The sequence below is a fragment of the Schistocerca nitens genome, chromosome 2 (genome assembly GCF_023898315.1).
Source record: "Schistocerca nitens isolate TAMUIC-IGC-003100 chromosome 2, iqSchNite1.1, whole genome shotgun sequence".
Classification (NCBI taxonomy): Eukaryota; Metazoa; Arthropoda; class Insecta; order Orthoptera; family Acrididae; genus Schistocerca; species Schistocerca nitens.
This window is the reverse complement of record NC_064615.1, coordinates 239,345,930-239,357,176: the sequence shown is the minus strand read 5'-3', so window position 1 is coordinate 239,357,176 and position 11,247 is coordinate 239,345,930. Positions and strand designations below refer to the sequence as shown.

Below are 11,247 nucleotides of genomic sequence, written 5' to 3'. Positions count from 1 at the left end.
TACTGTGCTCATGCCGATACAACTGTGTTTAGGAAGAGGCTGTACTTTCATAGAATTGCATAATGAATATGATTCATACATAGCTACAAAAACATTTGATGTCTACACATACCAAATCTTCCTCCAGGAATATGCTTCCAGATATCAGGCATAGCTGTACTGGGTAAATTTACAGTATTGTAAAACAGACATATTTCAATTTTATTCCAAGAATTCACTTCCAGATGTGCAGTCAACCTGTCAAAACTAACAGCTTCATATGGGAGAAAGGACAACAGTGTCATTTCTGATATTGTGACATTGCACCATTGTGTCATTATAGATAATCTATCCTTACTCCATACTCTGCAATAAAGCTGAGAAATGCTTGACAAAGGGTACTTTCCATACCAATAATTAAAAAAAAAAAAAAAAAAAAAAAAAAGAATACATAATAAGTATTTACAAAATAAGAATAGCTATCCTAATGTACCTTCCACAGATTCGAAATGAAATTGCCCTTGTGGATGTGGAATCAGTAAAAAACTTGTCACAACATATTAAATGTTCAACACACTTAGGTGCATATAACAATTCTTAGGCCACACATCATCAGATTAAAAAAATAAAGTAACATGTTACAGCACGTATTTACAATGACAGCATTAGTCCACAAAATTTGTACGGAAGTCACATTGTATGCAATGTTTACATTATGTGATATTATTAACAATATACACATAACATTCGGTTCTGCTAAGAAATTCATAACTGGAGTGGAAGGAGATGGCCACCAATAAATCCTTTAGATTCTTCTCAAACTGAACTCTACTATCAGTTAAATATTATATGGTTGCTGGAATGTTATTGAAAATGTATACTGCTGAATAATGTACACCTTTCTGAACCAAAGTAAGTGAATCTAAATTTTTGTGGAAGTCACTCCTATTTCTAGTATTGTAATTAGTTTAATATTGTCTACATAATACCTAAGGGCTGTAGTATATTCCTTCATTCCTCAGTTAATACAATTCTTAAAACTTTGTATTAAGGTTTTTCAATACTTGGGGCACACTTCCATGGACCCCTATTAGCCACATTATTATGAGTTCCATACACTTGGTTACTAGTCTAGGATTGCTTATACGAGTGTTTTGTATAATGAACACATTTTCCCTATATCCTACAAATGACTCAAACTCTGCCACCTGCTTTACTAATGACTGAGCCTATTGTTGTTGGGTCTTCAGTCTGAAGACTGGTTTGATGCAGCTCTCTATGCTACTCTATCCTGTGCGAGCCTCTTCATCTCCCCATAACTACTGCAACCTGCATTCTTCTGAATCTGTTTACTGCCTTCATCTTTTGGCCTCCCTCTATGATTTTTAACCCTCCAATACTAAACTGGTGATCCCGTGATGTCTCAGAATGTGTCCTATCAACCAACCCCTTCTTTTGGTCAAGTTATGCCACTAATTTCTTGTCTCGACCCAATTCTATTCAGCGCTTCATCATTAGTTACGTGATTGACCCATCTAATCTTCAGCAGTCATATATTTCAAAAGCTTCTATTCTCTTTTTCTCTAAACTGTTTACCATCCATGTTTCACTTCCATACATGGCTACATTCCAGACAAACACCTTCAGAAAAGACTTAACTTCTATTCTTAAGAAACATTTTTCTCGACATTGCCAGTCTACATTTTATATCCTCTATACTTCAGCTCTGATCAGTTATTTTGCTGCACAAATGGCAAAATTCATCCACTATTTTAAGTGTATCTTTACCTATCCTGATTCCCTGAGCATCACCTGAATTAATTCAATAGTCTTCCATCTGGTGTGCAAGATGTATGAGACAGGTGAAATACCATCAGACTTCAAGAAGAATGTAGTAATTCCAATTCCAAAGAACACAGTTGCTGACAGTTGTGAAAACTACCGAACTATCAGTTTAATAAGTCATGGTTGCAAAATACTAACATGAATTATTTACAGAAGAATGGAAAAACTGGTAGAAGCCGACCTTGGGAAAGAGACAGGTTGAGCCTACGTGATCTCATTTCCCTACAAATTGTAATACCTACAATTTTTATGAGTTTACTGATTCCAGCTGCAACTTATTGATATTTTAGTTATAGGATACTACATTTCTGCATTTTGTGAAGTACACAATTTTAATAATAACAATACATACAGAGTTCCAATTGAAATTTCAGTTCCAGAAAGCAAGTCGACTGTTGTATTTGAAGGTGAGCTTATAAATGGTCAACAATAAGCAGCTAACTGCCAATCCAATATTTCCTGTTGTGGGCCAATTCCAAAATCAGATATTGGACTGTAAAGTGTACACAGGGAAAGATATAGACTGGATCGCAATATAATAATGACAGAAAGTAGACTGAAGTTTAAGAGATTAGTCCAGAAGGATCAATGCACAAAGAAGTGGAATACTAAAGTACTGAAGAACGATGAGAAGCGTTTGAATTCCTCTCACGATACTGAATACCACATGAGGCAGTTCGGTTGAAGAGGAATGAACATATCCAAAAAGGGCAATCACAGAAGTTGTGAAGAAAAACACAGCTACAAAGAAACCTTGGGAGAAAAAGTATTTCAATATTAAGAGAAGGATGGGTTGCTAGTCATCATATAGAGGAGATTGTGAGTAGCACACAGGCAAAAAAACAGCTACACATTTTAGCTTTCGGCCAAAAGGCCTTCTTCTACTGTAGAAAACATACACACATTCATGCAATCACAATTCACACACATGGTTGGAATGTGGAAGGTGGTAACTGATTGGATAGACACAGCAAGGGAGATCTGTTTTTGTACAAGGTTGGGAAGGTAATTTCGGTCTGTGGACACCTCATTGAGACCTTTGATATACTTGGGGGAGAAGGTGTTGAGGTTCTGGAGGAATGTGGATAGGGTATCCTCACCCTCAATCAAGATTATTTTTCTATTTTATTTATTTACACGTCAAGTTCCATTGGACCCAATTGAGGAGCAAATCTCCAATGTCATGGAATGTGTCAGTACATGAAATTAAAACATAAAAGTAATAACAGATAAAAATAAAATGCTTATGAACCTGAAAAAAAGTCAAACCATAAGTTTAAGTAAATGTGATCAACAGTATAACAAGAATCAGCTTAATTTTTCAAGGAACTCCACGACAGAATAGAAGGAGTGACCCTTGAGGAAACTCTTCCATTTCGATTTGAAAGCGTGTGGATTACTGCTAAGAGTTTTCAATTCTAGTGGTAGCTTATCAAAAATCGATGCAGCAGTATACTGCACACCTTTCTGCACAAGAGTTAAGGAAGTCTTATCCAAATGCAGGTTTGATTTCTGCCGAGTATTAACTAAGTGAAAGCTGTTTATTCTTATGAATAAGCTAACATTGTTAACAAAGAAATGACAGTAAGGAATATATATATTGAGAGGCCAATGTCAAAATATCCAGAGTCGTGAACAGCGGTCGACAAGAGGTTCATGAACTTACACAATTTATTGCCCCAACCACCTGTTTCTGAGCCAAAAATATCCTTTTAGAATGGGAAGAGTTACCCCAAAATATAATACCAAATGACATAAGCAAATGAAAATAATCAGCGGTGACTAATTTTTGTGTCGAACGATCACTCACTTCAGATACCATTTGAATAATAAAAATGGCAGCATTAAGTCTTTGAACAAGATCCTGAACATGGACTTTCCAAGACAGTTTACTACCGGGAAATTTGAACAGTTCAGTTTCTCTAATCATATGCCCATTCTGTGAAATCAAAACGTTAAGTTTTGTTGAATTGTGTGTTAGAAACTGTAAAAACTTAGTCTTACTGTGATTTAACATTAGTTTATTTTCTAAAAGCCATGGACTTATGACATGAGCAGAACTACTTGAAACTGAGCCAATGTTGCACACTACATCCTTTACTACCAAGCTAGTGTCATGAGCAAACAGAAATATTTTAGAGTTACCCGTAATACTAGAGCGTGTATCGTTTATATAAATAAGGAACGGGAGTGGCACCAACAGTGATCCCTGGGGCACCCCCCACTTGACTGTACCCCACTCAGACCCCACACCACAGCCATTCTCAACACTGTGAATAATGACCTTTTGCTGTCTGTTGCTAAAGTAAGAGGTGAACCAGTTGTGAGCTAATCCCCGTATTCCGTAATGGTCCAACTCCTGGAGCAATATTTTGTGATCAACACAAACTCCTTAGTTAAATAAAAAAAGAAAAATATACCTAGCATTCAAAACCTTTCATTTAACCCATCCAGTACCTCACAGAGGAAAGAGAATATAGCATTTTCTGTTGTTAAATGACTTCTAAAGCCGAACTGTAGATTTGATAGCAAATTTTGTGATCAATTATCCTTACATACACAGCCTTTACAACAACTTTAGCAAACACTGATGGCATAGAAATAGGTCTAAAATTGTCTATCCCTTTCTCACTTTTTACAAAGCGGCTTTACTCTTGAGTACTTTAATTGTTCAGGAAACTGACCATTCCTAAAGGAAAAATTACAAATATGGCTAAATACAGGGCTAACATGTGCAGCACAGTATTTTAATATCCTGCTAGGCACTCCACCATATCCATGAGAGTCCTTAGTCTACGATGATTTATTTAATGACTCAATCTCCCCCTTGTCTGTATTGCAGAGGAGTATTTCAAACATCAATCTCCAAAGGACATTTGCCAAGAGAGTTATATGATTCCCTATAGAATCTAAATTTTTATTTAATTCACCAGCAATGCTCAGAAAATGATTGTTAAATACTGTAGATAGCCTATATCTGATTTATCAGCAACAGAAATATTTTTCCTACGAACTGACTTTATATTGTCGACCTTGAGCTGCTGACCAGACACTTCCTTCACAACTGACCATATGCTTTTAATTTCATCCTGTGAATTAGCTATTCTATTTGCATACCACATACTCTTTGCCTTCCTATAACATTTTTAAGCACTTTACAGTACTGTTTGTAATGCGCTACTGTAGCTTGATTGTGACTACTTCTAATATTTTGATATAATTCCTGCTTTGTTCTACATGATATCCTTATCTCACTCGTCACCCACCCGGGCTGCCTTTTGCTGCTAGTATCCCATCTAAAATGTTCTAATGGAAAGCAACTCTCAAAGAGCATGAGAAATGTGTTAAGAAAAGCATTACATTTATCATCTATGTTATCAGAACTATAAACATCCTGCCACTCTTGTTCCTTGACGAAGTTTAAAAAACTCTCTATTGCTGTTGGATTAACTTTCCTACATAGTTTGTAATTATATGTGACATTTGCTTGAGTACAAAAGCATTTTAGTGTTAAAATTTATGCATCATGGTCTGAAAGGCCATTCACCCTTTTACTAACAGAATGCCCATCTAGTAATGAAGAACGAGTAAAAATGTAGTCTACAGCTATGCTATTGTTCCGCTGCACCCTAGTTGGAAAAAACACAGTCTGCATCAGATTATATGAATTTCGGAGATCTACCAACATCCTTTTTCTTGCACCATCATGTACAAAATTTATATTGAAGTCACCAATATAACTAATTTCTGTTACTTCCTACAATGTGAATCAAGAACCCTCTCCAGCTTGAGCAGAAATGCTCTGAAGTCAAAGTTAGGGGACGTATAAACAACAACAATTAGAAGCTTAGTTTCACTAAATTCAACTGCCCCTGCACAACATTCAAACATCTGTTCAGTGCAGTGCCGTGATACATCTATGGACTCAAATGGAATACTCCATGAAAAACAGCCAACTAATCTGTATCCTCGTAAAGGAAGCCTCTGAACTGTCAAATTATTTAAGTGGTGCTCCAATATATTAATAATTTCAGAGTCAACATCTATAAGCAGTTCACTAACTTTATCTCTAATAGCTCTTATATTATGATGAAATATGCTAATTTCTTCTCTACTTGGAAACATGACATCCTCTGAAGGTGAGCCCTTAGAGGGACTTCCTTTAAGCAGGTATACCAATCAGCTGACTTGAATCTAAAAAAGGTGCAGCTCTAGCACCATCTGCTACACAAATTTTTCCATGAGTGATCCCACCACCAACCACTACACAGTCACCTATAAGCTTTGCCAGCCTCCCCTTCCCAAACCTATTGAAGCGCAGGCCATACCTAGTGAAATCTGATCTACTGGTAAGACTGCCATCAACGAATCTGAACCAGGTGAGGGGTTTCAGATTCTGCATGGTTAGGAAGGATTCCTCTAGATTGACCATGAATAGGTTGGCATAGGATGGTGCCATGCACGTGCCCATTGCTGTATGACAGAACTGTTCATAGATGATGTCTTTAAAGTAACTGTCGGTGAGGATATGCCTGGTCATGATGATCAGGAAGGAGGTTGTGGGTTTGGAGTCAGCTGGGCTTTTGGAAAGACAGTGCACAATAGCAGCAAGGCAATGGGCATTATGGATATTAGTGTGGAGGGAGGTTGTATAAACAGTGACAAGCAGGGTGCTGCATGGTAAAATATACGAAGAAATGTTACACCTTACCTGTCACAGATTAAATACAACAGTGGAGGTACTTATATCCGCCATGAAAATGGTAGATGATATCAGAGAAACAGTTCTTTCATGGATATTGTTAATCTAAGCATATAGTACACACTTGTAAATAGATCACATGGTACACAATGAAATCATTTAAATAATTTCATACTGTATTTGCTTTGTCTTTCCTAGAGGTAGAGGACAATACCCAAGCTGTAAGTCAAACTGAAATTTTACTCACGAGAGACTGTGTAAATGAAACAACAGTATGAGCAATTAGTATATTCTTTGAAGTATGGTGTCACATGTTGCGTAGATGATGTATACGATGTTTCTGTTTGTACATTTTAGTTGTAGAAGTTGATCTATGTTTTTGTTTTTAATATATTGTATCCATAGTTCTTGTGAATGGTGTCTTACATTGTGTTGTCTACTATACCTACATTGATCTAGTGGCAATTACAATTCCTTCACGGGAAATACTATTTTAGAACTTTACAGATTTTTTTGATGAGGATAAGATGACCAAAATGTAGTGTGGCCGTATGTCTAGGTTAGGTTGGAATGGTTGCGAGTTTACAAAGCCAACGAAACTGTCACAAAATAAAGCCATTTTTATTAAACAAAGGTTGTGGCGACAGTATATGCCGATGTATATCCTGAGACCTACACTATGTGATCAAAAGTATCTGGACATCCCCAAAAACCTGCGTTTTTCATATAAGGTGCATTGTACACCCACCTACTGCCAGGTACTCCATATCAGCGACCTCAGTAGTCATTAGACAAAATGAGAAAGCAGAATAGGGTGCTGTGCAGAAATCATGGACTTTGAACGTGGTCAGGTGACTGGGTGTCAGTTGTGTCATACGTTTGTATGTGAGATTTTCACACTCATAAACATCCCTAGGTCCACTGCTGCTGATGTGATAGTGAAGTGAGAACGTAAAGGGACACGTACAGCACAAAAGCATACAGGGTGACCTCGTCTGTTGACCGACAGAGACCGCCACCAGCTGAAAAGGGTCGTAATGTGTAACAGGCAGACATTTATCCAGACCATTACGCAGGAATTCTAAACTGCATCACGATCCACTGCAAGTACTATGAAAGTTAGGTGGGAGGTGAGAAAACTTAGATTTCATGGTCGAGCAGCTGCTCATAAGTCACATATCACGCCGGTAAATGCCAAGCACCACCTCGCTTGGTGTAAGGAGCATAAACATTGTATGATTGAACAGTGGAAAAATGTTGTGTGGAGTGATGAATCACAGTATGCAATGTGGTGACCTGATGGCAGGGTATGGGTATGGTAAATGCCTGGTGAACATCATCTGCCAGCTTGTGTAGTGCCAACAGTAAAATTCGGAGGTGGTGGTTTTATGGTGTTGTCGTTTTTCATGGAGGAGGCTTGCACCCCTTGTCGTTTTGTGTGACACTATCAAAGCACAGGCCTACATTGATGTTTTAAGCATTTTCTTGCTTCCCACTGTTGAAGAGCAATTCGCGGATGGTGATTGCATCTTTCAACAAGATCGAGCACCTGTTCATAATGTAAGGCCTGTGGCGGTGTGATTACATGACAATAACATCCCTGTAAGGGACTGGCCTGCACAGAGTCCTGACCCGAATCCTGTAGAACACCCTTGGGATGTTTTGGAACGATGACTTCGTGCCATGAATCACTGTCCAACATTGATACCTTTCCTCAGTGCAGCACTTCAAGAATGTATGCCTGTGAAAGTGGAAGCTCCCATCAAGGCTCAGGGTGGGCCAACATCATAGTGAATTCCAGCATTACTGATGGAGGGCGCCATGAACTTGTAAGTCCATTTTCAGACATGTGTCTGGATACTTTTGATCACATAGTGTATGTTAGACTGGAGTGTGACAGTTTGTTTACGAGATGAATGTGTCATGACAATCTTTCTTCTTTTCTAAATACATGTAGTGCATTCAAAAGTTACATTTATGTCCTTCATGAAGATCCCTAATCCCACCCTGTGGTTTGATATTTTCAAGTTCATAATAACAGCACACCCACACAGAACCCTGTATTGTCAGTTTTTACTGTTTTTTTTTTTTTTAATTACTTCATAAATTCGTAATATGTTTGCCATGATGAGGATGTCATCAGTCTAACAGCAAGGTATTGCTTTGTTAACTAATCTATTATGGACTTACATTGCATGAGTGGGGTTGTAACTTGAAGCAAAGATAAATTTGCAAGACTGTATTGCATGGCGTGGCCATTGGATGTGGAGGGCTGCTGAAGTTCAGTGAATCCCCCCACCCCCCTGTGACTAAACTGATCCGTAGCGTGTCGAATGTCTACATTTGCTCCATATTTAACACACTTCCATTGAAGTGCCATCACTGAACATGTCTTCATACAAGATGATTCGAGTTTCTGTTTGGACTATATGAAACATTTAAGGGTTCATCTGCTCCAAGTGTTACATCAGCTTCCATAGGTGCACAAAATAAAGGTAAGTAATCTAATGCCTACACTTGTTTTCTTCAAACCACTTCTCACTCCATGGTGGTCTAAGTGCAGGGTGGGCTCACATCTTTATGATCCATGTGGCCTCCACTTAAAATGTCAGTGTTGACATATCAATCCTACTGATGCAGCAAAGTAATCAATGCATGAATGAGTTGGAACAGCAGCAGCATCTACAAAATTATATGCCAGCTTGATATGTACACAGTAGAAATGTAGCCATTAACTGATACATCACATCCATTCAAGACTTTGCACAACATTTGAAAGACAGAAGTAATATTAATGGAAGAAGAGTAAATGAAAATGGGGCTATTCATGATAATCAATGGTTTCCATGAAATTGTTTTAATGTATTATGACTGAAATGCATTTTCATTTATAAAAGTAAGTTTTTATTCTTATTCACAGTAGCTTGTTCTAGTTTGTTACTGAACTCAGTTCAGTCTGTATATTTTATACTGATAGGTTAGGGAAACACTGCTTTATTCCTTTCACAATCGTATATTTCTACTACTTCGTACAATGCTCATGACTTTTAACTTATTTCATAACTGTTCTCTGGCGCTTAGATATTTATCAGTATCGGAAACCAAATGACTATTAAACAAGTTCGAAGACTTATTACAGTTTTTACATTTTAACAACCATTAGTCGATCGGGTTGTCAGCCATTAAAAAAAATTTTGTTGAGAGAAAATACTAATCCATTTTCTACCACTGATTGTGGTTAAACAGCCACTGTTCCACTCAAAAATTTAAACGTCCTACCACTTATGACGTTCACTACAGTGCAGTAAACAACTCAGTCTTGGCGAGGTGGTAGTGTCGCTGCTGTAATGTAGCCAGAATGTCCACACACTGAAAGTCCAGGTGAAGCAGTATTGTAAGTTTTTTGCGAGGTTGTTTCTTTTGCTCCTATATTCAAAATGGGCATGGCGCGTACTTGCACATTCAGTTCTTTAAGCAAACATTCCATTGTCACTATCTCGAAAAATCCATTCTCACTCAAAGCCTTGCAAGTGTTTTGCACTTGCTCTATACATGGTGAAAACGATACAAATCTGCCGCCGATTTTTTTAAAAGCCGCAACTGCATAAGGTACTGCATCCCAAGGCTTTGGCAAGTCAAGGAATACTGCGTCTGCACGATTTGTAACAGCCGCTCCGAAACCATCCTCACAGACATCACGGTGTTCAACAGATACATACTCTGACAAACCATGTTCCTTAAACTCTTCCCGAACTACGTCGACTCTCGCTGCATGAAAATCATATGTAAACAAATGTCCTGATGGTTTTATTGTTCGGATCAAGGCGTGAGAGAGCGAGCCACTTCCAGTTCCTGCTTCAATAACTATGCTTCCCGGCTTTAGCTCCAACTGAAAAATTATCATGCTAATATCCGGTGTGTATATGATTTGTGTCCTATGAAGTAAAGTTAACGTCCACAATTCCGGTGTTGGGTGAAGTACGTATACCCAACCTTTAGTTAATTTAACTTTGCTTCCAAATTTTTTACCAATTAGAGAATCTACTTTTAATGCGCCATAAACAGTTTGGAAAACATTTGACACAAGAGCCCCATTTTTATTTTTTATTTGTGGTGTCACTTTCAAAGCATGCATACTGTTAACGTTTACATAAAGTATAACGGTATCGTCTTCTTCTATCACTTCTTTGAAGCGTGCGAAACTCATTTTCGTTGTGTGGTAAACACTGTTTCTCAACACTTACTCCTACGGAACACACAACACCAACTCAAATAACTTCGTCCTCAACAACTGTTTACATATTACACACGTGTTTTTGTACTTGTCAACTTTGCGCGTTGCGTCTGTTCAAAGATAGAACTAATAACATTGAAGAGATCCCAGTCGCATCTTTAGACTCTCCTTCAGCCACATGTCCAACAGCATTGAAAATTGGCATTTGCATATCAGGTGGTATGACAGACAACTCAAAAGCCGTTTAACAAAACATGGGTTCCATCTGCTACGAAAGAACCGCCACTCGAGTGGGTTCACAGAAGTTTCATATGGAAGCAAGCAGATTACCGCCACGTCAATTGCATTTCGCAACATTTGCCATAAGGTTCTTGAGAAGATACTAGACATCCCAACCATCTGCTAGAGCCATTCTATTTAGTAATGATAGTGCAGGTACCACCATATTATTTTATTTCATTAGTCTCTGACCTCTGTTTATTAGTGC

At 38.0% G+C, this 11,247-nt stretch overlaps 1 protein-coding gene across 1 annotated transcript; it reads right to left on the bottom strand.

The window, feature by feature from the left end:
• Positions 1-9,410: 9,410 nt before the first annotated feature.
• LOC126234336 (tRNA (adenine(58)-N(1))-methyltransferase catalytic subunit TRMT61A) lies at positions 9,411-10,954 on the bottom strand. The gene has a single exon (XM_049943020.1). It carries the CDS (start codon positions 10,731-10,733, stop codon positions 9,840-9,842), a length of 894 nt encoding a protein of 297 aa, XP_049798977.1. The 5' UTR covers positions 10,734-10,954; the 3' UTR covers positions 9,411-9,839.
• Between the last annotated feature and the right edge of the window lie 293 nt (positions 10,955-11,247).